At 36.3% G+C, this 27,621-nt stretch overlaps 2 protein-coding genes across 2 annotated transcripts in view; both read right to left on the bottom strand.

Moving 5' to 3' along the window:
- Positions 1-25,842, bottom strand: part of LOC128864956 (eukaryotic initiation factor 4A-like) — a 36,922-nt gene extending 11,080 nt beyond the window's left edge. Inside the window, exon 1 of the mRNA XM_054104765.1 lies at positions 25,781-25,842. Within this exon, the coding sequence (XP_053960740.1) occupies positions 25,781-25,782 (2 nt within the window). The 5' untranslated portion in view covers positions 25,783-25,842. The remainder of the gene's footprint in view (positions 1-25,780) is intronic.
- Positions 15,715-25,871, bottom strand: LOC128864955 (eukaryotic initiation factor 4A). The gene is made up of 5 exons (XM_054104763.1): positions 25,781-25,871; positions 23,615-23,841; positions 16,555-17,168; positions 16,265-16,488; positions 15,715-16,199 (listed from the first exon to the last, which is right to left on the bottom strand). Coding segments are annotated over exons 1-5 (1,212 nt in total). The 5' UTR covers positions 25,783-25,871; the 3' UTR covers positions 15,715-16,054.
- Positions 25,872-27,621: the final 1,750 nt, after the last annotated feature.

The raw sequence follows: 27,621 nt of genomic DNA, 5'->3' as shown, positions 1-27,621 counted from the left end.
ATACCATTTTCTTCACTTCATCAATTTTTTCGTCTGTTGTTGAAGTGCTTCGTCGTTCACATCTTCTCTGCCTTCTGAGAACATTTTGTACCATCGATAAACGTTGCTTTGGTCCAAAGTAGCTTCTCCGTATGACACAGTCAACATTCGTAATGCATCCGCGTACTTAATTTCGTTTTTCACACAAAATTTGATACAGGTTCTTTGATCCATATTTTTGAATATAAAAATTGAAAACGAGCCGAATACCGTGCAAGCAAAGCAGTTGTCAACAATTAACTGAACATTTAAAATGGCCGAGCTCGTCGGCATGAGTGAGAGACATGAGTACCAACATATCACCACAAAAAATCGAAATTAGAATATACGTAACCTGCGAAAATTCAAAATTCGCGATGCTTTTTGAACACACCTCGTATATCAATAAAGTCGTTCTCTTAACAAAAGACACATAAATTAAGTTGGACATAACCATAACACGTTTATTTAAAAAAACGGACAATTTGTCACGCATACAAAGTTCTTTAAGTAATTCAATAAAAATTTGGTATTTTATTTTCTTTACATGGGCATATTAGTGCGTTTTTATATCCAAAGCTAGGCAACACTGCAGTAGCGAGAAATTTGACTACTGAAAGGAGAAGAACATAAACAATAATAGCAATCGCGGGCAATGCGACCAGATGTTAGAAGAAGTAGTGCTAAATAGAACTAAGTGAATTATTGAACTAATTTTTAAACAATGTATCTTTTACAAAATTATAAACATTACATTTTAATTTGAACAGGCTAGAAAAATGTCATGAAGAAAAAACTAAAACTTCGAGACTAAATAACAAAAAACATGCCAAATCAAGTTACGAAAATGGTAATCTGGCCATACTGGAGCTAAAATCACGTAACTCGTTGTCAAATTTGCAACAAGAGCAAAGTAACGGTACCATGATAGGCGTATTTTTTATTCATTATTCTTTCCGTCATACACTAGACTGGTATACCCCACTGCCTTACCAACACATGTAATATAACGCAGCTCTCTTCACGCGTTGCCGACATATGTTTATTTGTAGATGTTGCTTCATCTATTCACCACTTGCTAACTTTTGGCGAAAATTTGATATTTTTCAGTCCAGCATGTTCTTACCATTTTTCTATAGCACCACATTTCAAAGGCCGACTCGCTAACGCTTGGTCTTCGGCGCCTAATATTGTCATTTATCACGTCAAACACAAAAGACTAAGAGGATAATAATACTTCTGCCTTCAAATGTCTTCAGGTTTTGGAATTTGTTTTAAAGCTGGTTTTAGTTTTTCTCTACCTTTCAGCATATTTTGCAGCTACCTGCCGTTTCGTTTTACCTATATGAATATCATAGTTGATATTTTAGATACAGTTGTGCTTCTTTGGGTCGTTTATCACTTTGAAGGTACCGAAGGCAGTAATTATTTCCTTTATGTGATTATAGAAAAAATTATCAAGAAAATCCAGGGATTACCAGGGATTTGGTTATAATGTCCAAGTGCGTGGGGAGAATTTAAAAATTATTACACAGAAATGTAGTCATACATGCCCTCTAGCCTCTTATTTATAGCACATTTTTAAAATAAACACTCTTTATTAAATAAAGATTTGATTTAAAACTTTTTTTACTGAATAATACTCCGAATTTCAATAAAATTCCATTAAATAAATAAATAGATAGATAGATAGAAGTTCATTTTATTAATTATTTAACTCATAAAATAGTAAATTACAAAAAATATATTACATCTAAAATGAACATACAGAGCAAAAAGATAAATATTATTCATCTAATATAAATTGCCTACATCGTAAAGCACCATTTCAGAGTGGAATAAAAGTGTTTTCCAAAAACTGCGCGTCGATAGAATTTTAATATCTTCCTAGAAAATGCTGGACTGTTTTAGTTTTATTTAAGTTACAGATGGAGCAGCACGTTTTGCCTAATGCACCCATTCCCAGCTTTAAAAATCAGCGAAATTCTGTGCCTATTCAAACTGTCCTTAAAGTAATTATGTCTGTTATATTAGGATCGAAAAGCTTATGTATCCTGTCAGTACTGTTCATTGCGCGTTGCCACATTTTTTCTTTGTTGGCTGTTTTAATGCTTTTCAGCATTATTTCGCATTTGTTAGGCCAAGTTCTTGTGTCATTTTCCAAGTCATCTCATCATGTCATCCCATCATCGTTTTAAAACCGCTTTTGACAGAATATGAGGCTGTCTTTCATTCTATTCGAATAATCTTATACATATGTTTATATATTTCAAATGTGTCCTTGTTCTAATCCTCTGTCAAGATAGATAGCGTAAGAGGGTGCGCAGTCAGATAATTTGAAAATTTTCTTTATAAAATTCAAATGTAATTTATGGTATCCACATCTTCAAATAATCTTCCATAACTTTGAATGGCTCGACAAACAGCTTGGAACATCTTCCGTATAGCGCTTAGATCTATTTTATTTTTCCCAAAAACAAACTATTCCATAAGCTATTAATACTTGCTATTGCCGCGTTGTTTTTATTTTCGAAATGTTTTTTGAAGGACATTTTTGGTATAAATAACATCCCTAAGTATTAATACTCATTTACGGTCATTATTTCTTTTCCCATGCACTACCATTTTTCTCCTTTTTCTAACTTTACCCCTTGTCTGAAAACCATTATTGCCGATTTTGCAAGATTTACCTCGTTTGCAAAATCTATGCGTTTTTTTCTGTTAATCTCGGACATGTATGGTTTTCTACGTACTACACGCTCGCGATATCCATCTTTTTTAAGTATTTTACGTGCAGTATCGTCGTACACATGCTTGCCAAAGAAATTTGAAATATTTTGACATATTTGAGAAGCCGTAATTCGAGGATTATTTTTCACCGATTGCAATATGGTTCGTTTTTCACGTACGGTCAGCTTGCTAGGTCGACCAGAACGTGGCTTTGACACAATTGAACCAGTTGTGTTGTATGTACACGACATACTGCACAAAAGAGTAACTTGTTCCTATGATTTTCGCAATTTCGCGGAAAGATTTGCCTTCATTTCTAAGTTTCGGGATAATTCTTCTCTCACTAACATTACTTTCCTTAGTTTTGTAGTCACAAAGTAATGTAGTCATAGCAAAATCAATTACAAAGTAAAATAAAACCGTTATGCCACTGCATACGGTGGGGAATCCCTGTTTTCATGTGTACGGAAACTTTTTCTGCTTCGTTGAAGTGAAGTTTTTTGTTTTGTTTTGTAAAATTTAATTTTTAAAGATGTACTTAGGAAAAAATGTATAGAAATTGTAGAAAAATTACTAACTTAATATTTCTCATAAAAATTTAAAATGTTTTAGTTATTTTAAAATTAATTTCTTAATATGTTGCTTTCATTTCTTTGTGTACGGATACTTTTTCTGGCAAGTGTATATCGTCCGAAAGAAGCACTATTTGTTGAAATTCTCATGCCGTGTACTTTGTAAATTAGCTGGAAACCTTGTTAAAGGCGGCTTTAAAGTCTCATGAAACTTTAAGTGAACTAATGACGCCAGATTGTAAATATTGTCAACCGGCGAGTAATTCATGCTAAATCCTGTTTGGAATTCTTTTAGAATTCCATTGTCTTCTACCCGTCAGCCACCCTTGTATTTAAAACACCCATTACGATTTTAACTACATAATTCATAAAGGAGATTACTTCTTTGTTGTTTCCTTTTTTAATGATGGAAAACAGTAACAGTACCTGATCATTGCATTGTATTTCAGGCGGAAGTCACTGCCATAAAAGAGGGACTTACGGTAATAAAAACGAAGTCTTCATATAAAAGTACTAGAATCTAAAACACACTCGTCAAAAACAGTCATAGAATGTTTTAAACTTCTAAATGACGTATCAAAATACTACGAAGTACACCTTATTTGGTTGCCAGGCCACAGGAATATAGCAGGGAACTGCAAGGCAGATGAACTTGTTCGAATCGGTACAACGCTCGACCTCCAAGTGGATAAGACCCTGATACACATGCCGTTAGCCACTTGTAAACTACTGATAGATAGGGAAACCATCAATAAGGTAAATACAAGTTGGCAAAACCTCTCAACATGCGAACTAAGCAGACAGACATGGCCGAAATAGAACAGCGGTGGATCAAAAAGCTTGATAAGATTTAACAAAGAAACTATAAGAAAAATTACGCTAGAAGGTTAGGATTCTCGTACTTCGATTTCTGTAGAAGCTGTCTAAATACAGAAGAAGAGGAAACAGTCAGGCACCTTTTATGTGAGTGTAAAGGCCTAGCGACAAGGAGGTTCCGCACTCTTGACATGACATTTTGTTGTAGCGGACATAGCGCATCTAAAACTAACGAAGCTTTTCTCGTTTATTAAAGCTACCAGATGGTTTGCAAAGGAACCCATTGGGTAAGGATAAGTTTCAGTGGTATCACAATGGACTTATGGAAGGTCTAAGTGTGTCATTGCGACAGCCACCCTACCTACCTACCTACAGTAAATTTATTATAAAACTTTCATTTATCATACCCGTATTATAATATATAAATCATAAATTGTTACTAACTGCTCTAAAAGTTCATGACTTGCATATTTTAAGAATTCGTATGGGGTCCTATCCAGTCGAGGCGTCTTGTTCATATTTCTCTTATTTAGTATGGCTATAACTTCCTCTGTGGTAATTCGTCTATCTAAACTATCAACTTCCACCTTCATCGCAGCATGTTGTATGTCTTTTGCCGTCTGTATTAGATTTAAGAGCGCTTTGAAGTAATCTTTAAAACTCCTTTATTACAAATGTTCTCCTAAAAGTTCTGTCAAAGGAACGATAGTGAGAAAACTAAACAAGAAAAACCCAGTCAACCAAAAGGGAACAATTTTTTATATTCTATTTACAATATTTTAGAAAGGCAAACTCTATATATTGATTGAGGGATATGATCCTAAGTGTGTTCGTGAGCCGAAGGCCGACGGACGTCAATGACCCCACGCGGACGAACCACGCCAATTTTTTCAAAGATGAAGAGTCGCTATCTTAAAAAACCTTGCCTAAATTCTAATATTTGAAGGTATAAGTAAAGAACTGGCACAGCTGGATGAACCAAAAAGTGGGGTTCGATAGAAATTTTCGAGGTTTTTATAGCCTTGTTCAAACTTCTGTTCCTACCATTTTGGTAAGCGTCATATTCGTTATTACTATGGCTAACCTCAGATACAAGGCCTTCGAAGTTTGTGCTACATTGAAAATTTTCAGTGTGAGCCGCTCTTCAACGAATTATACATAGTTCTGAGGAGGACGCGTCGCGGCAATTCGATTACACGCAACTCTGTTATCACTTCAATGGCTTGTTTGAAACTCTGTATCTTAGGCTGAACCTGCAGCTGCCTGTCAAGAATGCCATCGGTAATGTGTTCGATAAACTCTTTGCTGAAGAGGTTGAGGCCGCTTCCTGACATGCCTTCGAATCTTCTTCGTGAATTTGAAATATTATCCTTGTTTCGAACATTGCCGCTACTTCGGTAAGAACTTCATCAATACTGAACATAGTGAACATACTTCATGGTGAACATCATATTCTACGTCTTATACGTCGGAGCTTCGTCTTTCAGTTGAAGCTGCACAACTATTTCCAGTGCCTAATCGTTAATCTTCAGCATTTGTTGGGAATATACTAGTTGAAAACTCCCCATTTCAAAACCTTTTTACATCGTATTCAGCCATCAGCTCGTTTATGGACTCGACGGGACTTCAGGCTTCGCGTTGACTGCTGGAACCGTTATTTTGCCTCACTCTTTATCCAGTTCCAATTTCAACTTCAACCCTGTCCGTCTCGCTAGAAAAGTTTATCACCCAAACCTTCCGCTAAGTACGCACAGGACCTCGTTATCTTCTTGCAGTACTTCGACATGCTGCTTTCCGTTGTCATTTTCACTTCCGTTATCCGCACCTTTGTTGTTGTTGTTTGCACCTTTTCCGATACTTATTGCCACTGTTCGCACTTTTGATGGTCGTACCTTTTCTCCCCTCATCGTTGTCGTTGTCAAAATTTTCCAGAAGTTTGCTTGTACCTATTTCACGATCTTCTACGACTGCCTTACCAACTCAAACTCACAAACTTTAGGCGAGAGCTGAAAGGATGAGACGCATGCGTTTTTTATTATAATATTGGTACCAAATTGATAAGTTTCCTCTTTTTAGTATTTTTGATTTTATTATTTAGACTCTATCCTTTAAATTTCCTACAAAAGAGATAAGTGGCTTATGGTAACTAAAATATTAAATAAATACTTCATCTTTGATGTTATCAAAATGTATATATGTATGTACGTCTGACTGCATAATGGAGTGGCTGGCAAAGAACGATTAACAAAGCAGAAGTAAAATCACTTGAACTTGACTTAGACATTTAAAACAACGTTTCACTTTCAAAACTATCTGCCATTCACTAACTCAAAGTATTAGGAATTTTTTATTTAATTAAAATTTTTATTTATTTAAATAAAAATTATTTAATTCTATAAAAATTTTGGTTAACAATTGATATCATTCATACATTAATTCATTTAAAATATTAAAGTAAATAAAGAAATAAATAAAAATGTTTGTGGCAATAACGATGTTGTCTGTCACAGCTCTTAAATGAATTTATCATTGAAGTCTGCTATAAGAAAATCTCTATAGTGCCAAACTGAGTATATGAAACCAGTTAGCGTTCTCCAATTTGAGCTATTTAGTACATATGTATTCATTCAAAATATTAAAGTAAATAAAGAAATAAATAAAAATGTTTGTGGCAATAACGATGTTGTCTGTCACAGCTCTTAAATGAATTTATCATTGAAGTCTGCTATAAGAAAATCTCTATAGTGCCAAACTGAGTATATGAAACCAGTTAGCGTTCTCCAATTTGAGCCATTTATACATATTTATATTTTTACAGTGTCGGTTAGCTCCTCTGCATTTAGGTATCTTTGTTTGATTTCCTTCAGTACAAGGCACCTTCCTAAGAAGTGATACATATGTATCTTCTTCTTCGTTTGAGTTGCATAGTGTGCAAATTTTTACCGCGTTTCCATGGGTTATTGTATTCAGTTTGATACTATTTTTGGAATGCAAATTTTATTGTTGTATTAAACTCCAAATATTTGCTTAATTTTTACATCTGGTGAAGTGTCAAAAACTTACCTTATAAACAAAAATTGGAATTAAACTACCTTGTTTTTGTACTATGGGCAAATCCTTCTTGAATATATCTATTACAATGTTTATGACGTATTCGTTTTCAATTATAATGGGTATGGTCAAACTGTAATAATTGCACCAGGGTTACTTTTTATGAGATGGCATCACATTCTGTAAAAAATTTTTTTGCAACAATGCCAACCTCACACATCCTGTCAGTAAAATGTTGACAATCTGATGCTCATCACTAGCGAATCAAGCGCAGTATAAAATGTTTCATTAAGGAAAAGGAAAAGTAAGTCTTTATTTAATAAATACTACTTTGAAATTTGTTGCTGTTTTCATTGGGGGGGGCTTTTTAAGTGGCGGGTCCCAAACCCAACGCACAACCAGCTATGCTGGGATGCTTCGCCCTCTCACGTTAGCTCACTCCGAACGGGTGTTCGGAAGCTACCCAGAGGATACGTGGGCTAATCCCGGACGTTGTGAGCTGCTTGAACCATATGTAAAAGAATCGTCCTGGCCACTCCCAAGTGAATGGCGATCAGTAACTTTCCCCACTTGCGTGGACTTCTACACATGGAACCATCCTCCAGCAAAGCGAATGGGTCTGATGGTGAACGAGGACAAAACGAAATACCTCCTGTCTTCAAACAAACAGTCGGCGCACTCGCGCATCGGCACCCACGTCACTGTTGACAGTTATAATTTGAAGGTTGTAAAAGACTTCGTTTATTTAGGAACCAGCATTAACACCGATAACAATGTCAGCCTGTCCTACTTTGGACTAAGTAGGCAATTGAGTAGTAAAGTCCTCTCTCGACGAACAAAACTAACACTCTACAAGACTCTCATCATGCCCGTCCTAACGTATGGCGCAGAAGCTTGGACGATGACAACATCCGATGAAGCGACGCTTGGAGTGTTCAAGAGAAAGATTCTGCGTAAGATTTTTGGACCTTTGCATGTTGGCAACGGCGAATATCGCAGACGATGGAACGATGAGCTGTATGAGCTTTACGACGACATAGACATAGCGCAGCGAATAAAGATCCATCGGCTACGTTGGCTGGGTCATGTCGTCCGAATGGATACAAACGCTCCGGCTTTGAAAGTATTTGATGCGGTATCAGCTAGTGGTTGTAGAGGAAGAGGAAGGCCTCCTCTGCGTTGGAAAGATCAGGTGGAGAAGGACTTACAGTGGCTCACAGCTTATTTCGTGTGGCTGTATGTTAAACTAAAGAATTGTAAAATTATTTTTATTTGATTTACTTTAAAAAAACTTTAAATGCACAATCAAAGATAAATTATTTCTAATTACAAACATGTATAAATGCATTCAAATTTTTTCTGCTTTAGTAGAATATTTACAACAAAAACAGAATACTAGGTAAATTGACGTCACAGCTTATTTCGTGTGTTCACTTTTACCGTTATCGGCGCCAGTAAACCGGTTAGCAATTATAAGAAATTTGTTTTGCATAGTATATTAGATTATATCCTTATTTAGTTTACACATTGAAAATAGTCGGTTGTCCAGCTTAATTTAAAAATACCGTGATGGGTCGTCGTACGTCGATTGAAAGGCGCGAACTAGTGATTACACATTACAAAAATGGAAAGTCGAAGATAAAAATTGCTCAAATTGTAAATTTGAGTACTTCCAAAGTACAGTACATTATTCAACGCTTTTCTCGTGAAAAAAGAGTGGTTGACAAAGGCCGCCAAGCTCCAAACAAAATTTTTACAGAAGCTGATGAAAGGTGGATATTAAGAAAAATTAAAAAAGACCCACGAATTAGTGCGCCAGCTTTGACAAAAGAGGTTGAAAAAGTACTTGGTAAGTCATGTAATCTTGAAACAATAAGAAGAATTCTGCGCAAAGCTGATTTCCATGGTCGTACAGCTCGAAACAAACCGTTTGTTAATGAGCGTAACAGAAGATTAAGGGTGGAGTTTGCCGAAAACCATGTTAATAAAGACCAAACATTTTGGAATAACGTTATTTTCGCCGACGAAAGCAAATTCAACCTCTTTGGTTCCGATGGAAAGTCTTTCGTTTGGCGTAAGCCCAACGCGGAGCTGGACCCGAAGAATCTGCGTGTTACAGTAAAACACGGTGGGGGCCATGTAATGGTTTGGGGCTGCATGTCAACAGCTGGTGTCGGAAACTTGGTTTTTATCGACGAAATTATGGATGAAACAGTTTATTTGAATTTATTAAAAAATAATTTACTACAAAGTGCTGAAAAATTAGGCATTCGGGACAGGTTCAGGTTCTATCAGGGCAATGATCCGAAGCATAAGTCGGAATTAGTGCAACGGTGGCTTATATGGAATTGCCCTCATGTGGTAAAAACGCCAGCACAATCACCTGTTCTCATTGTAATTGAGAATTTATGGAATATTCTGGATCAAAAAATTAGAAAACATAACATAAGCAACAAACAAGATCTAAAAACAGCATTGCAAGTGGAATGGGAGAAAATATCTCCTGAATACACTGGAAAACTTGTTAGCTCCATGCAATCCCGGTTAAAAGCTGTATTAAAACAAAAAGGCTACCTCTACAAAATATTAGATTAGTAAAAACTTAATAAATTTAAAAAAAAATCATGTTTTTTCTAGTTTGGTTAAGCACACGAAATAAGGTGTGACGTGGATTTACTTATAATTTTGATTTTGCTGTAAATATATTACTTAAGAAGAAATAATTTAAGTTTATTTATGTATGTTTGTAACAAGAAATAATTTATCTTTGAATGTACGTTTAAGTTTTTTTTCTAAATAAAGTTTATACAAAAATATTAAACTTTTTTATTTTGATAAACGGGCACACGAAATAAGCTGTGAGCCACTGTAGCTTCATTTGGTGTGTCCAATTGGCGCCGGTTAGCACGAGAAAGAAACGACTGGCGCGCTTTGTTAAACTCGGCCAAAATCGCGTAAGCGGTTATCGCGCCAATTAAGAAGAAGAGACTTTGAAATTTAAAAGCACGTTCACATATGCATGACGAGTGTACCAACATAAAAAAAAGTTTTCGAAAGCCCGATTATAATCCGATATATGGTCCATTTGATCAAGTCTAATTTTTGAATACTTTTTTCAACAAATCTGAATAATAAATCTAAATGAGCCCAATCAGCCAAAAATGCTACGTAACGATGGTCATTTAGCTTGAATCGTTGCACAAGCTATATTTTATAGGCACGTAAGCCAAGATACTTACATAAAATGTTCTACGTAATCGAAGGACAAACGATTCACGATGACTTGCCAAATCTTACTGAACAGAAATGTCAACACAGTTCGCGATTCTCAGCTGCAAAACCATAGGGTATATTCAATAACGCATTATAATGCGCAACGTACTTTTGCAGTGTTGGCAATGCGTTCAGAAATGCAAATATGGCAGTACTGCAAATGCATCGCGTTCCAAAACGCCATTTTTGTATCAAACGTCGCACATTATTTGCAGGAAAAATTTTAATACTGCCAATCTATCAATTGCAACACTTGTCACATTGGCAGTGCTGCCAGCGCTGCAATTACTGCGCATTTATAATGCGTTTCTGAATATACCCATAGTTATCGATAATCGATAGTTCTTATTCAACTAAAAAACAACCGATAGGAATTTTGCACGTAGAATGTGAAGGAGGGCAGAAGTGGTATTTGTGCCGAAGGCAAGGAAGAAGGACCCACTTCATCCTCAATGGTTCAGACCAATTTGTTTACATCATTTATATATATGTATATATAAAATGCGCGTACACCCTTCTTGAGTATTTAGCCGAGCTCAACTACATGAGGACCATATACATATAGGGGTAGGAAATCAACAGAGACTATTCTGCATCAAATAACCGATGTGCTTCGAAATAGTATAGAAAACAATGAAACTGTAAGATGTAACCTTCTTTGATATAGAAGGTGTCTTGATAACACCGCACATGAACCGATAAATAGGGCTCTAGTTGGGATAGGTTCTAATAATATTAAGTACGAGAAAGGTAGAGATATCAACCAGCATAACGGCAAATACTATATATCCAGAGAGTACCCGCAAAGTGGTGTTCTATCACTATTATTTTAGAGCTTGGTAGTAGAGGAACTCTTGATAGAGTTAAAGTACGTTCACATATGCATTAATTACCAATAAATCCACAAAGTTAATCTCCCCAAACCTACCAAAATTGGCAATCCTGTCAATACAATTGACTGTCAACACTGCTGTGAAAGGTTTTTCTTCATAGAAATTCATTTGGTGGAATATTTCGGTGCTTTGGTTTGTTTAATTATTATTAACGATATGAAGAAAATACAAGGAGAAGGAATAGCTAATTTAATGGCGCAATTGGCTGCTAATAATAAACAATTGGAGGAAATCCGTAAACGACGTTTACTGTTTTCTTTCCGGCATCCATTTTATTTAGTTGTTAGTTCAGGCCCGTACGCAGACCCTTAGATTTAGGGGGGATTTGCAGGGTGCCGTGCCCACGGGCCTGTGTTAGTTTGACGTTTTTCTTTACACGTGTAAAAATAATGATCTATTACACAGAAAACACCGGGCTGTATGTCAAAAAGTATGGTTATTATCCAGATTATTTTTTAATCTCAGATTTTGGGAGAGACATTTCGCTTTTTAATTACGGTTTGGGAGTTAAGCACGAAAAAGTAGATCATCTACTTACATATGTATATGTGAACGTATTATTAGACAGCAACGGTTTATCATCATTTCAATGCCGAAGACATTTGTAGTCATACTATATAGAAGGAAATTCGAAGAGACTAACAGAATTCAATTACGGTTAAAACTAACTAGAAGATCTAAGCCGATTGCAGGAAAAAGTTGGCGACATACAGTGGCTCACAGCTTATTTCGTGTGGCTGTATGTTAAACTAAAGAATTGTAAAATTATTTTTATTTGATTTACTTTAAAAAAACTTTAAATGCACAATCAAAGATAAATTATTTCTAATTACAAACATGTATAAATGCATTCAAATTTTTTCTGCTTTAGTAGAATATTTACAACAAAAACAGAATACTAGGTAAATTGACGTCACAGCTTATTTCGTGTGTTCACTTTTACCGTTATCGGTGCCAGTAAACCGGTTAGCAATTATAGAAATTTGTTTTGCATAGTATATTAGATTATATCCTTATTTAGTTTACACATTGAAAGTAGTCGGTTGTCCAGCTTAATTTAAAAATACCGTGATGGGTCGTCGTACGTCGATTGAAAGGCGCGAATTAGTGATTACGCATTACAAAAATGGAAAGTCGCAGAAAAAAATTGCTGAAATTGTAAGTTTAAGTACTTCCACAGTACAGTACATTATTCAACGCTTTTCTCGTGAAAAAAGAGTGGTTGACAAAGGCCGCCAAGCTCCAAACAAAATTTTTACAGAAGCTGATGAAAGGTGGATATTAAGAAAAATTAAAAAAGACCCACGAATTAGTGCGCCAGCTTTGACAAAAGAGGTTGAAAAAGTACTTGATAAGTCATGTAATCTTGAAACAATAAGAAGAATTCTGCGCAAAGCTGATTTCCATGGTCGTACAGCTCGAAACAAACCGTTTGTTAATGAGCATAACAGAAGATTAAGGGTGGAGTTTGCCGAAAACCATGTTAATAAAGACCAAACATTTTGGAATGACGTTATTTTCGCCGACGAAAGCAAATTCAACCTCTTTGGTTCCGATGGAAAGTCTTTAAAGTCTATAAAGAATCCACTGTGGGAGCCATGTAATGGTTTGGGGCTGCATGTCAACAGCTGGTGTCGGAAACTTGGTTTTTATCGACGAAATTATGGATTTATTTATTTATTTGAATTTATTAAAAAATAATTTACTACAAAGTGCTGAAAAATTAAGCATTCGGGACAGGTTCAGGTTCTATCAGGACAATGATCCGAAGCATAAGTCGGAATTAGTGCAACGGTGGCTTATATGGAATTGCCCTCATGTGGTAAAAACGCCAGCACAATCACCTGATCTCAATGTAATTGAGAATTTATGGAATATTCTGGATCAAAAAATTATAAAACATAACATAAGCAACAAACAAGATCTAAAAACAGCATTGCAAGTGGAGTGGGAGAAAATATCTCCTGAATACACTGGAAAACTTGTTAGCTCCATGCAATCCCGGTTAAAAGCTGTATTAAAACAAAAAGGCTACCTTACAAAATATTAGATTAGTAAAAATATAATAAATTAAAAAAAAAAATCATGTTTTTTCTAGTTTGGTTAAGCACACGAAATAAGGTGTGAAGTGGATTTTCTTATAATTTTGATTTTGCTGTAAATATATTATTTAAGAAGAAATAATTTAAGTTTATTTATGTATGTTTGTAACAAGAAATAATTTATCTTTGAATGTACGTTAACATTTTTTTTCTAAATAAAGTTTATACAAAAATATTAAACTTTTTTATTTTGATAAACGGGCACACGAAATAAGCTGTGAGCCACTGTATGTACATCAAAATTACTGCTATCTAATTACACAGTAGTATACTGTAGTCTGGGAGAATTACACGATGAAACAATCAGTAATAAGCACTTGTGGGTGTATGCATAGCAGGAGTCATATATACATATGTACATACATGTCCCCACCAAATCTACCTTTGGCTCAGGCGTTCACCAAAATCGTAGGAAATTTAATTTTCTTGCCGAACTAACCCCTGAGATTTCAATGCTATAAGACCCGATGCTACCGGTTTTCAATTTTGTCAAACGTTTCAAGACTGAACTGAGCAATATTAAAGACTTGTGAACTGTTAGCTAAAACTTACAAGATAAACTAGAATATGATTACTTGGTGCACGAACAGATCCCTCACCGAGGAAGGTGTCTGCGGTTGCCTTGAACGCAAATATAACAGGAGCATAGATATTATTAGTGATAGATAACTCTTTTCAGGTTACAAACCTGAAGTTTCAAAAATGGTAATGGAATGTCTTCATAAACTGAATATCTTAAGAATGAAAACCAGGAACATAACCTATGAATTCCAAAGCACGTGAGAACCTCTAGGAAGAAATGGCAAAATCATTTTGCAGCCTGGAAATTGTAACTTCTTTCTTTCTAGGAAATAAAGGAAAAACCACGATCGTACTGGGGAGATTTGCAAGGTTATCGGTAGATTTATCCGAAGGCGATTTTAAGATTGTATGGAATAAATTCCATTTAAATAAGAATGATTGTAGAATCATCACAGGAATTCTGACAGGGCATTGTAGATTGAGTTACAGGTTCTGTAGGAAGATTAAACCGCTAACCAAGTACTGGTTAATAAAATAGGACAAATACTAAAATTTATCCAAGACTTTGAGCTCAGAGTAATAATGTGAATCCATGAAGGGGGCGCAAAAGATCTGTAAGGTCGCAGTAAACTCCCTCATAATAATAATAATGCCAAAGCGAAAGGCATAAAACAAACTAGCAAAACGCAATTTCAATGCGATTTCCACGTTTCAGTGTGGTTATTTCGAGTATTTTTTGGTGCGTTTTGTTCCATAATTTCTGCAATATCGCCAACGTATGCATTGAAAATGTTGACAACCTCTAGCTAATCATGCGCAGCATAAAATTTTTCACTGCGGAGTACAAATGGGAGAGAAGTATTATTTACACTTCTTTAACAAAGTTAAACTTATGTGTTTATTTAATGTTTTTAGCTAAAAATTAAGTAAACGAGAAACGGAGTTATTGGTCCATATTTCCATATTTTTAGACTTTTGAAATATTGGAACAACTAATTAGCATTTTATAATGGGCAGAACGCAAAAGGTGACTCCACTATCAAATCACTAGTCGGCTTTAAACGAAACTGAATCAAGCCGGTTTGACGTAACAGAGGTTATGGTTACGACATTGTGTTGTTGATATACGAAAAATTCAACGCAGATACTAATGTTATTTTGTAAGGGGTATTATAAATAAAAGCAAAACATCTTTTTGAATCCTCTTAGCATTCTTCTTTCACTTGATGCAAATATGTCCATATAGAATTTTATGGAACTAGGATGTTTTAAGCTGGGTCTTAAGTCCTACCTGAAACTGTGAGGTTCTTTAAAAAGATCCTGACCTGATGATGAAAAACTGAGAACACAGATCACTGGAAGGTAGAGGATCATGCAGCCAGACTCAACCTTCCTTTCAATCCCAGAAGCTATCTGGCGGAGGGGGTGAAAGGAAGTCTTTTCCACTATTTATGCGAATGTCCAGGTTTAGCCGAACAAGACTTCGCTCTTTCGATAAACATTTCCTACAGCAAATTAATGACATCTCAGACATGAGAGATACAAAATTTGATATTAATCTGGATAGCACGAAATGGATCTAACTGGATAAAGACATCACACGGAAACAGTGGTAATAAAACGGTGCTAGTCGCAAATAAATATTATTTAAGTACAAGTACTCAACCACCTCAACAACAACTACCTGTGAGTTATAAATTAGCAAGGGTTAAACAACAAAACTTGTTAATAACAAAATTAAAAGTGAATGCAGAAGACTCCATTAGCTCCGGCCCTGACTTTGCTAGAGCTTGTGGCCCAGTTAGTTTATTATCATAGTATAATTAATATAGTTGTTGCTTTTTGTGGTTTAATAAATTTATATCAATATTCTAGAAAAAAGCTAAAACAATATTATCTTCTTTCTTTTGATGTGGTAGTTTCTTGCATTTCTTGCTGAATGTATATGTAGATATACTTTTTATTTTATTTTTTAGTTTATAATCTGATGTCCAGAAAGCTTCTGTTGATTTCTTTGCTGTTATTTATGGATGATTTTCTGCTTCACTGCTTTATTGACACTTCCGATTTTTGCTATTTAAATCAAATCGGCAATATTAGCAGGCATTTCTTCAATAGTGGTATGGTAGAATTGTTCAATATCTTTAAGAATTCTCCGATCTTCGTCCGTTATAAAATTAATAGCAACACCTTTGCGACCAAACCGTCCACCACGACCGATTCTACATAAAACAGTTGTATGTTATATTAGTTTTCAAATTTGGCAAATTGAAGCAAATATTGTTACCTATGAATGTAATTTTCTCTATTCGATGGCAAGTCATAGTTAATGACTAGCGACACTTGCTGCACATCAATACCTCGAGCGAGCAAATCAGTAGTAATAAGAACACGTGAAGAACCCGAACGGAATTGCTTCATAATAACCTCGCGATCGCGTTGCTCCATATCACCATGCATAGCAGATACAGTAAAGTTGTGATTTGTCATTTCTTGAGTCAACTGATCCACCTGTCAAATTAATAGTTTATCTAGTATACTATTTACGACGGAATTTGTTACATTTTAATTTCTTACCTTACGCCTTGTGTTACAGAAAATTACAGACTGAGTAATTGAAAGTGTATCATACAAATCGCATAAAGTACCAAGCTTCCAGTTTTCCTGCTTTACGTTCACGTAAAATTGCTTAATACCTTCCAAAGTAAGTTCTTCTTTTTTCACCAAAATGCTCACTGGATCACGCATAAAGCAACGGCTGACTTCAAGAACATCGGGCGGCATAGTGGCAGATAGCAAGATGACCTGAACGTCTGGGGGAAGCATTTTAAAAACATCTTGGATTTGATCTTTGAAACCACGAGACAACATCTCATCGGCTTCATCCAAAACGAACAACTTGATGTTATGGGTACGAAGCACTTTGCGATTAATCATGTCGTAAACACGCCCTGGTGTGCCAACAACAACATGGCATCCGGAATCCAAATTGCGGGCATCTTCACGCACGTTGGTACCACCAATGCAAGCATGTGAATGAACCTTCATGTATTCACCAAGTGACATCACGACGCGCTGGATTTGGGTTGCCAATTCCCTAGTTGGGGCCAAAATCAACGCTTGACAGTCACGGATGGACGTATCGATTTGTTGCAAGATTGCAATGGAAAAAGTAGCAGTTTTTCCCGTACCTTAAAAGATATGTGACATAATGAACATTTTGTGTCTAAAAGCTCTATCATATATGTTAGTTAAAAGTTTTGTAAAATTGGTATTTAAATATATCAGGGATACAACAATTAAGTTTTATCGCGAAAACGCTGCGCCATAACAGTTATTAGATTCGAAATATTTCGCCGATAAGAGTTACAACACCTATTATTTTTTTTGTTAATTGATAACTGTTATACAGGAAGAATAAATTTTTGGAACAAGAGATATTTCCTGAAGCACCTGAAGCTTCAAGTGAGACAAATTCTATGCGTTGAGGCTAGCTGTTCTACACAAATCATTCGCTACAAATACTCTCACGGCAGGACCAGGGAAACATTGAGGAAATTAGTTTTATATTCTTGCTGAACTAACCCCTGAGGTTTCAATGCCGTGGGACACGACGCTACCGAAGCTCAGTTTTGTTCAACGCTTTAAGATTGAACTGATCAATAAAAAGATTCGTGAAGGGTTGTCTAAAACAAACTTTTCTTCATTTTGATGCTTCACGAAAATTAAAATCTACGTTCTCTTCGAATTCCGATTGGTAGTCGCGCACCAACCCATTCGGCCACGGCGGCCGTTTAAAACATTATACAATAAGATAAACTAGAATATATTAAGTCGTTTGCGAGTCGAGGAAAATATACTCGGAAGCGAACGGAAAACTATGCAATAGAAAGCTGTGCCGACTTTAACCTTGAATGCAACGATAACAAACAGGAATAGATTTTCTTACTGATAAACAAGCAGCAATTAGGCTGCTCACTCATTCCAGGTTACATCAAAACTGGTGCTGCCACGTTTGATAAACTAAATATCCTACGTCAGAACAATCAGGTACAGATCCTATGGGTTCCCGAGCACATAGGACTTACGGGATACGCAATGGAAGATTTTTCTTATTCAGAAAGGAGGGAAAAAACCAAGGTCTTACTGGGACAATCTACCAAGCTTATTGCAATCAAAATCACTGAAGGGAAGTGCTAACGTAAACCGTTTTAAAGATTGTATGGAAATAAATAAGAATAGTTTGAGAATCATCAAAGGAATTCGAACTCAGCATTGTGAGACTATAATGGGAATATATTCAATTGCAATGTGCATGTTCTGCAGGGAGGAATATGAAACCGCCAAACATGTGCTGGGATCGTGCAAAGCACTGACGCATGTATGAGATAATTAAGTTTATTTTCTCTTTATCCGTAAACATGAAGAATTTTCCGATGAAAAAAAATGTATGCCCTAGACAAAAATGTACACTAGACCGTTCCAGCTTACAAGAAAAATAAGTTATGTACGACCAAGCGTAGAGGTCGCATTTTCACATTTTCCTTCATATCTTCGGCATTCACATTCGGATCTTACAGCGGGATATACAGTGCACTCGCGGTAACTCGAATAGCCGCTAAGTCGAACGACGTGCTAACTCGAACACATTTTTTCCCCTATTGACTAGTTTGTAACTCGAACAATATTAAAGCGCTATAACTCGAACAAAAAAACAAATTTATTTGTACACACATTCTTTTCAAACATGTACATTTTGTACATACATACATATGTAATAGTATATGTATATAAATTATATGTATACTAGTGTATTGTCCATATGAATATTTCGACGTTAATATCCCGTTAGTTTTCTGGGAACAACATCTTGCATTGACCAAATTGCTTTAAATTTGTCATTTGTAGTGTATCAGTGCATGTGAGTAATGGATCGTAAAAGGTTGAAGTGTTTAACACTAAAAGAGAGGGCTGAAGTCCTTAACAAAATTAAACGTGGATGTAGTGTTACTTCTCTAGCGAAGGAATATGGGGTAGCCAAGTCCACCATAAGTCTTATAAAAAAGAAAGACAAGGCAATTTTAAAAGCAGTAAACAACACGTTTTTGGGTCCTGGGAAGAGGAGAACTTTAAAAGCTTCTGAGTTTCCTAAAATGAAAGCCGCTTTATACAAATGGTTTCTGTCCCAAAGAAAAAAGAATTACCCAATAAGTGGACTCATCTTGAAAGAACATAACATGAAAAACATAATTTACAGGTCGAATTTACGCTTTATGATGTTAACAAATGGAATGATGGTGCCGAATTTACCGACACAGAAGTAATAATTGAAACTAGTGATTCTGAGTCTGAGTTTAACAACACAACTGAGACATGTGAGCGGATATCATCTGAGGAGGCAGTAAGCTCTATCAATAAGGTAATTCAGTGGGCCACAACTGAACAAGTAAGCCCCGCAAAGGTTAACACTCTTCAATTGCTGCGTGAAAAAGTCATATTCAACATTGCTGCAGGCAAGAAAAGACAAACACACATTACAACTTTCTTTTCGGCCTAACTTTTCTGTTAAAGCTGACTTTTTTGTGTAACTGACACAAAGACTGCCAAATATTTGATGAAAAATATTGAAACGAATTAATTATTTTAAACATATTCATGTTCATATCCATATGTAAATAAATAAATAAATTTAATTGAAAAAAATCGATTTCGATGACTGTTTTTTTAACATAGCACACTCAATTGATAAGTCGAACAAATTCAATAAATCGAACAGCGCCTGTTTTAATTAGTTCGAGTTATCGCGAGTGCACTGTATATCAATGTTTTTGTCTCAAGGAAAAATTAATTTTTATCCCAGAGTTCATTAAACTTATCTCACCACCCAAATGCCAGTAAATTAAAGCTCGACAAAAATCATTAAACTTTTGTTTAAAGAAGTACATATTTCGATTCGAAGGCAATTAAATTTTTTTTTGCCGAGCGTATGGGTCACCGATTTACATTTTTCGACATATCTTCAGCATTTACAGTCTAGTACTCCTTCAAACCCCACCCTCTCCCTCTGGGCTCAACATGTCGAAACAGCATGCTTCCTGGACCTACCTTTAGATGAGTTAGACGATAATGGTCGGTGACTACACCGCACTGGCAGGGCCTAGCGAACTGCTACAACAATCCCGTTCGGGTACTTATCTACCAAATCATCTTAACTTCTACAATGTGAAAAGTTGCCTTTATTTCTGGCGGTTCTCACCCTTATGATGGAAAAAAAATCGAAAATACTTCCTTAGCCAGAATGATAGCATACAACAATGCTCCTTCCAAATTCGCTGCGACGTCATGCCTCGAGAATATACAGAAAAAGGAAGGAAAATTACATGTTTGTGAATAAGAAGAGTAGGTGAAAGCAGTAGAAAGTACCAAACACAAGAAATTATACACACATACACAAACTTTATTTCTACGGCGACAGCGACATATAAACGCAAAAGAACTACATTTATAGGTACTTTCACAATTTGACACTCGGCACTTCTTTTTCATTAGTTTGTTTAGTTTAAATGTCACAACTCACAATATTACCAACCCATTCACTGAATTGTTCTAAACATGTGATTCCTCTTCCTTTTATTTGTTTTGTATTATTATGGCGCATGACGTCAGAGCTTTGTCAAAATCACGAAAAATAAAGTAACATCTTTCGGAAGGCACCACCTACGGTATTCAATTCGTGTTGAGATATAAATACTCTTGCCCGATAGCTTTGTTGTTACTTTCACGTGGACTTTTTCATCAAGCGAGCAGAGTCCAATCAAGTCCGAGCGAAACGAAGGCGACTAAAGAGTACCTAGGAAAATCTGCAATGGCTTATCTAAGCAAGAGATACAGGGTTCGGCACTCGAAGTGTAACCAACTTCAGACCGCTCGCGTGCATCAGCAGTCTGTTAGTTGGCTAAATGACAGTCCAGAGTATTGTTTGCAAGCGCCCGGAAGCATTTTGCCGAGAGTAAACACGTAAATAATAGTGGAATAGTGTGATTACATTATATTTGGCTGAAAAATCACAACCAGCGATTGTCGTGAGCTCGAGCACCTTAAAGTAAATAAAGTTTTTGTTTACCGCACCAATACTCGTTACAATGATACTGGTAGCATCGTGAAACGTCATGGTGGTGGTCATCAAAAGACTGCAACGTGAATTGATTCAAAAAGTGAAGAAGCGACTTGCGCGAAACCACCGACGAAGTGCCAATCAAATTGCGAAAGAACTGAATATATCTGACCGCAGCATCCGCCGCATATTGGAAAATTATCTCAAAGTCAAGCCTTACAAGATCCAAAAGGCGCATGATCTCATACCAAAGCAGCAACAAGTCAGACTTGAGAAAGCGAAGAAGTTGCTTCGCTTGGCCGAAAGCGGTCAATATACGGACATTGTGTTTTCTGACGACAAATTTTTTTCAAATTGAGCATATCGTAAACTTCCAAAACGATAGGGTTTATTTGACCGACCATTCATACGAGAATTTGAGTAATCGATTGGCCACCAGGAGGCAGTACCCGCCTCAGGTAATGGTTTGGGCCGCTGTAACCGCAGATGGGCGCTCTCCAATCGTTTTCATCGAGCCTGGCGTCAAGGTGAATGCGAAATATTATCGGGAAAGTATTCTGGAGGTGGCGTCAAAGCCACGGGCAGAGAAACATTTCAGTGGCAGACCATGGACATTTCAACAGGTTTCGGCACCGTCTCACAAAGCTCGAGTGAACCAAGAATGGCTAAAGCAACGTTCCGTACTTAATAACGCCTACACAATGGCTATCAAATTCACCACACGCGAATCCGATGGACTACTCTCTTTGGGCGTATATGAATGGAAAAAGTACCGCTTGGACCCAAAGAGGGTGTATATTGATCACGCAACATGTTGATTGCGATTCCATGAGTGCAGACCTGTGGGCCCTCTCCAACTTCTTAACTGATGCCGTCGTTTTCAGCTAGTTCCACCAGACAAAGACTCCGTACAACAAAATTGGCTTTATAATTGCGTTATATAACCAATACATAACTTTAGGCCAGAGGCCCCATCTTTTGCCGGTATCGCCCCTACGTTCATACAGGGCGGCTGTTGCCTCCCTAATTCTCTCCTCAATGTTGGGCTTCCCCGTTAGCCCTCTGTCAAGGATGAGCCCCTGGTACTTCACCCTGTCAGAGAGCATCAACGGAGCGCCCGCTATTGAGGGGAGTTGAGCTCTAGATATTTTATGCCACAGCAATTAAACCAGCAATCAGGAATTGCAAAAAAGACTGTTTGCAGATGACGCCTTGTTAACAATTAGTAAAGCAGATTTAAGCAACAATTGACCAAATGTAAGGGAAGGTAAACTCATTATATATGTGGTTATGTACGAATAAGTTAATGTTGATTTTTAAGAAGATACATTTTATGGTGCTTTCAAGCAATAAAGAGTTTACAACGATATGATACGTATATTACGAACGATTTTTCGAAGTAAGTAGAATTAATACCATGATATTTCCAAAGAAACGAATTAAAATTCCAATGCATTGACTATACAAGTGAACAAGATTAAAGAAAAAGGTATTTATAAATAGAACATGTAGGAAATATTAAACAAGATCTGTATTATAAAGAATTAAAAATGTATAGCCAATGGCCGGTTGTGGTTGTTGTTGTAGCAGTAACTTCAATGGCCGTTATAATCGGCCGCCGTAGCCGAATGGGTTGGAGCGTGACCATTCGAGAGTGCGTAGTTTCAAGTTATCATCAAATAATAGATAGTTTTTTCTAATAGCGGTTGTCCCTCGGTAAGGAAAGCTCCTCATTAAAACCATTTCCTGCTCGGAGCCGGCTTAAAACTGTAGGACCCCTCCATTTGTAGACCAACATCAGGACTCACGCTATAAATAGGAAGAGCCACTCGCCCAAACACCTAACAGATGTATACGCGCAAATTATTAATTTTTTTAGATGCCAAAGATATTGTGAAAGATATAAAACGCAAATTATTGCGAAATTGTTTTGCAAAAATATTTTAAACTCAGGGGTGTAATGGCGTACTGTGTGTGCGTTTGGCACAGTCTAACGTGCAACCATAAGAATTTTGCTGCAATGATACTGGTTGGCCGGATATATAACCCCAGTCGTTCCGGTAAAGTAGAACCAGGAGAGGAGATATCGTTCTATTGGGTTCGCAATTCAAATAATTTTAATTTCTTTGTAATAAAAATAAGTTGTTTTTGTTTTATAAATGTTCATATTATATGGATTTCATTATTTCTGTTGCACTTTTTTGGGAAAATATTTCGTTTTTTCATCTTTCAAGTTTTTTTTTCATGTTGTGAAACATTTCTCAACATTACCATATGTCGTATGTATTTTTTACGTAATTTTATAAGGAACGTATCTACCGAAAACAAAGTTGGATGTATCTCCTTTGGTATAGAACATGAAGTTTTTGTACAATTTAAATCGTCTTATATTCGCCAACATAAGTGAACAGTTCAAGTAAAATAGTTCAAGAACGCAAATTCTTCTATACTCGAAGTTATTTCACTAGCTTTATATGATAGTAAATATAGTATATATACTTTTTATATAAATTATATACATACCCGACTGCGCCTGGGCAATAACGTCGCGGCCCTTTACACAAGGAATGATAGCACGCTGCTGAATAGCAGAAGGCTTTTCAAAACCATAACCATAGATACCTCGCAATAACTCTTCGCGCAAATTCATGTCATCGAAATTATCATACACCTCGTGCCAAGTTGACTCGATGACACCCTCAGGATCCATACCGCCTGGACCTTCATGAGCTATATCACTTCGATCATCCCTGTAAATGTTAAAAATTTATATTTTTTAAGAAAATTCATCTTGAATAATGGAATATTTTCTATTATGTACATTATCTCCGATATTTTCAAACACTTTTCTAGTTTAATTTCAGAGATTAAATTTGCTAATATTTTTCTGCGATCCAACCACCAATGCTCGACGGATAATTCTTGAATGTGATTTATACTCGTTTCGTTTTAGCCAGTACCAAATAGACGAAGCAACTGGTATAAGAGCTGCCAAAAATTACATTTGTTTGAATTTAATGAATTATACCAATTTTATGAGGAATTATAATACTCGCTAGTGGCGAATCTTGCTCGATAATTTTGTGGTTGCTTTCACATGCAAATTCTTCGTCAAGTGAAACGAGCAGAGAATGGGCGAATAGAAGAGGCCTCTTGTATGAGCAAACACAAAAGACGCAGAGGATAATTTTTCTGCTTTCAAAGATCTTCAGGTTAATTACTCAGTTTTGTTTTATATGAATACCATAGTTGATATTTTAGGTACAGTTGAACTTCTTCGGGTCCTTTTATCACCTTGAAGGTACCTAAGGCAGTAATTATCTACTAAAATTAACAACAACAAAAATCGAGGGGTTACCAATCGGTGCGTATTGGCTCTAGTATAAATAATCTGAAGTTATTAACAAAAAAGAACACATAATATTCCATCAAAAGCGTCATTTAGTAAATTTTTCGTGTACCACTAAATATTATATAAAGTTTTTTAACAATATTTTTAAATTATTGTCAATATCTTCCAAATTTTGTTGATAAATGTTGTAAAAATATACTAACATGTGTAAAGAAAAAGTTTATTTACTTTCCACTTGACTTTTTTGATCAATTTGATCTGCCCTATAATATGGGTAATGGCCTTAAAGTTTTACTTTAAGCCCAATTTAGTTGTTCAAATATACCTGCTTAACATCTAGAAACATAAACACCCCAGGCCAAAATTCATGACTAGTTTTCACGTATGACATTCATGATCGGTGCTTGTTCATTCCGAGTTCCAGTCAAAAAAGAGGTTAATTATTTTCCCGCATTTCTTGTGTTTGAGGAGAATATGCTATTATACTAGAACACACTTAAATTTGTATTACACCGCTCTGCTTATACGAATTCTTTGCAATATAATTATCTTCTTTTGCTAAATTTTTTCGAGTTTTGAGTACAATTGTTAAGTAAATTAAAAAAAAAAAAACGCCAAAATAGCGAATTATTTAAAATATAAGGTACTTTTCTTAAATTTTGTTTAAAGCGAGTTGAGAGTACAATTGTCAAGCAAATTAACAAATCCCCAGAAAGAAACGTATATCAATTATGATGTATACCCATAAGATGCCATTTTTAACAGACTTGTTTAGTTCTTGCTGGGTGTGCGAATAAAATCACTTTTGTTCAAACACAGGGTTGTTGCAAAAGCGTTAAAAAACAATGGGTTAGGTTGCAAGCCAAAAGAGGGGTTATATATATGCACAAAGTTACTCAGCGCATGGAGGTAGGTGAGGCCTCAAATGTTTTAAAGTCCGTAAAAATAATCGCTATCCGTATGAGTTGATTAAATGGGAGTATAAAATAAAATTGTACTTTAATTATTTGCATTTATGTTACTAATCGAGCGTTTAATAAATTAAGGTAGTAGTTTTCCATATAAATTTCGATATCTTTCCCCTACTTTCCCAAAGCTGATTTTACGATCAACAAAATAATATTCAGATCAGTGAGGTATCGCCATGAACATCACTTTAACGTTTTTCCTCTATTAAACACTAACACATCAAGCGATTTTTATAAACCAGAAGTTTTGCTATTTTACAATAGTTTCCACTTAAAAAAACATATTGATTTTAATTTGTACATAACAATAATACTTAAACCGGCACAAAACTTAAATTTTTATTAATTATATCTCAGATTTATACTAACATTTTAAGAAATTAGTTTGGCACTTTTTATACACGTGCTGAATGTGCTTCGTAAAAACCAAGCGAAAGGCTCCATCTTGACGAAATCTGAGTCATTTGCCAATCGAAATGTTCGTCTAGTTATCTTATCGTGTGGTTGGTACTACTGCCAAAACTCAACGACAGGTACTCATGATTCTCTATTACCATTAAAAAAATCTAGTACAATTATTAGTCAATAGTAAAGCGGAATATACACATACAGAGCTTACGCATGCTTTCTCGTTTTCAGTTCGCTAAACACCATATATATATATTTGACACTCACAACATTTTTGAGTGTTTGGCCGAATTCCTCTTCCTATTTGAGGTGTTTCTGGATGTTGTTCCACATAAAGTTACGACACATTAGTAACCTAATAATTTCTTACGAAGTAAACATTCGTTTCGTCTGCCACACGATCCGTCCGGGTGCACCGAGTGGCACAGTTTTGAGTATTCTTTTAAGCAGTTTTTACTAATTTTGGAATCGTCGACCTATGATCAATTAACCCTATCAAATATTTAATCTCAGGCAAAGCAGAGCCAATCACCGACGAAATCGATAACTGGGGGTGGGGTACGGTACACTAGACAGGGCTTGTTTACTGGGGTATTTGGCACAACTACGTTCTGGTTCCTGTAGCAGGTTAAACTCCTACTTATCCAGAATCGGCCCCGGCATAGTAAACATATGTCCGGCAGGCGAAGGCACCCAGCACGACACTAACCACCTTTTCACTTGCCCAATCAAAACCACTCATCTAATACCCCTCTCCCTCTAGACCTAAACTGGCGAAACAGCAAGTTTCCTAGGCCTACCGTTGGATGAGCTAGACGAAGACGACCGGTGATTGCAATACACTGACAGGGCAAAGTTACTGCTAAAACAACAACCGGTGAAACCGGGACGTCCCGGACTTATATCCGGCCACGGACTGTCCCCCCAGCAGGATTCCTCGTACATGTATGGAAAATGTTTATACTGCTACAACAACAGCAACAAGACAACGTTACTATACTTACATTCGGGGAATGCTGCTGGAGTGACAGTCCTTGGCCGGATATAAATCCGGGTCGTTTCGGTAACGTAAAACCGACTGTCGTGGAAACTAACTGAATGGCGCTCACACTCACCGACGTCAACGTACGTTCTGTGTCAGCTGACACGATCAAACTTATGAAAGCGCTATGTAAATGAAAACTCATCACCGTTCTCTTATCGTATCGCGTACGTGTGTAAATGAAAATGTTTGAATATTCCGTAAAAGCGTGTGCGCTGATTGCTCTCTCACCACACAATGTTGCCAAACAGTAAATTTTGAAATGATTAAAAAACTTTATTCAATAATGTTAATTATTGCCTACGATAACGTCGATGAGTGTGAGCCCCATAAAACTGAACTCTATTACTTTTCGTACCTTTTGCATATGTACCTCTGCTTATAGGTATACAAGTGCTTAATAAATATCGTAATTTCTAGATCTGACAGCTCGTATCTTCTCGCTAGTTCTGCTGTTTGTCTGTGCGATGTAGTCACCTGTCTTCTTTGTCTAACTCATATAGCGGTAGGCGCAGAAAGCGTGCACTGCCTCGCTATCTGCTGTCGCCATCAAGGCTAATTCATGCTTTTATTTTGGCCCCTCGTTCGCTATTGCTGCCAGTCGATTCGCGAAACTTCGCGTTTGTAACAATATTATATAAAAAATACCAGTCTAACGGTTAGACGCGATAGAAGTGAAACCTTCCGTAAAACAAACTGAGAGAGAATGAGACGAAAGCAGCATTAGGAGCGGGATAATTATAGGTCCATTATAATATTG

Source organism: Anastrepha ludens, chromosome 5 (genome assembly GCF_028408465.1).
Source record: "Anastrepha ludens isolate Willacy chromosome 5, idAnaLude1.1, whole genome shotgun sequence".
Lineage (NCBI taxonomy): Eukaryota > Metazoa > Arthropoda > Insecta > Diptera > Tephritidae > Anastrepha > Anastrepha ludens.
Note: the sequence above shows the minus strand (reverse complement) of the source record. Positions and strands in the feature narration are given on the sequence as shown.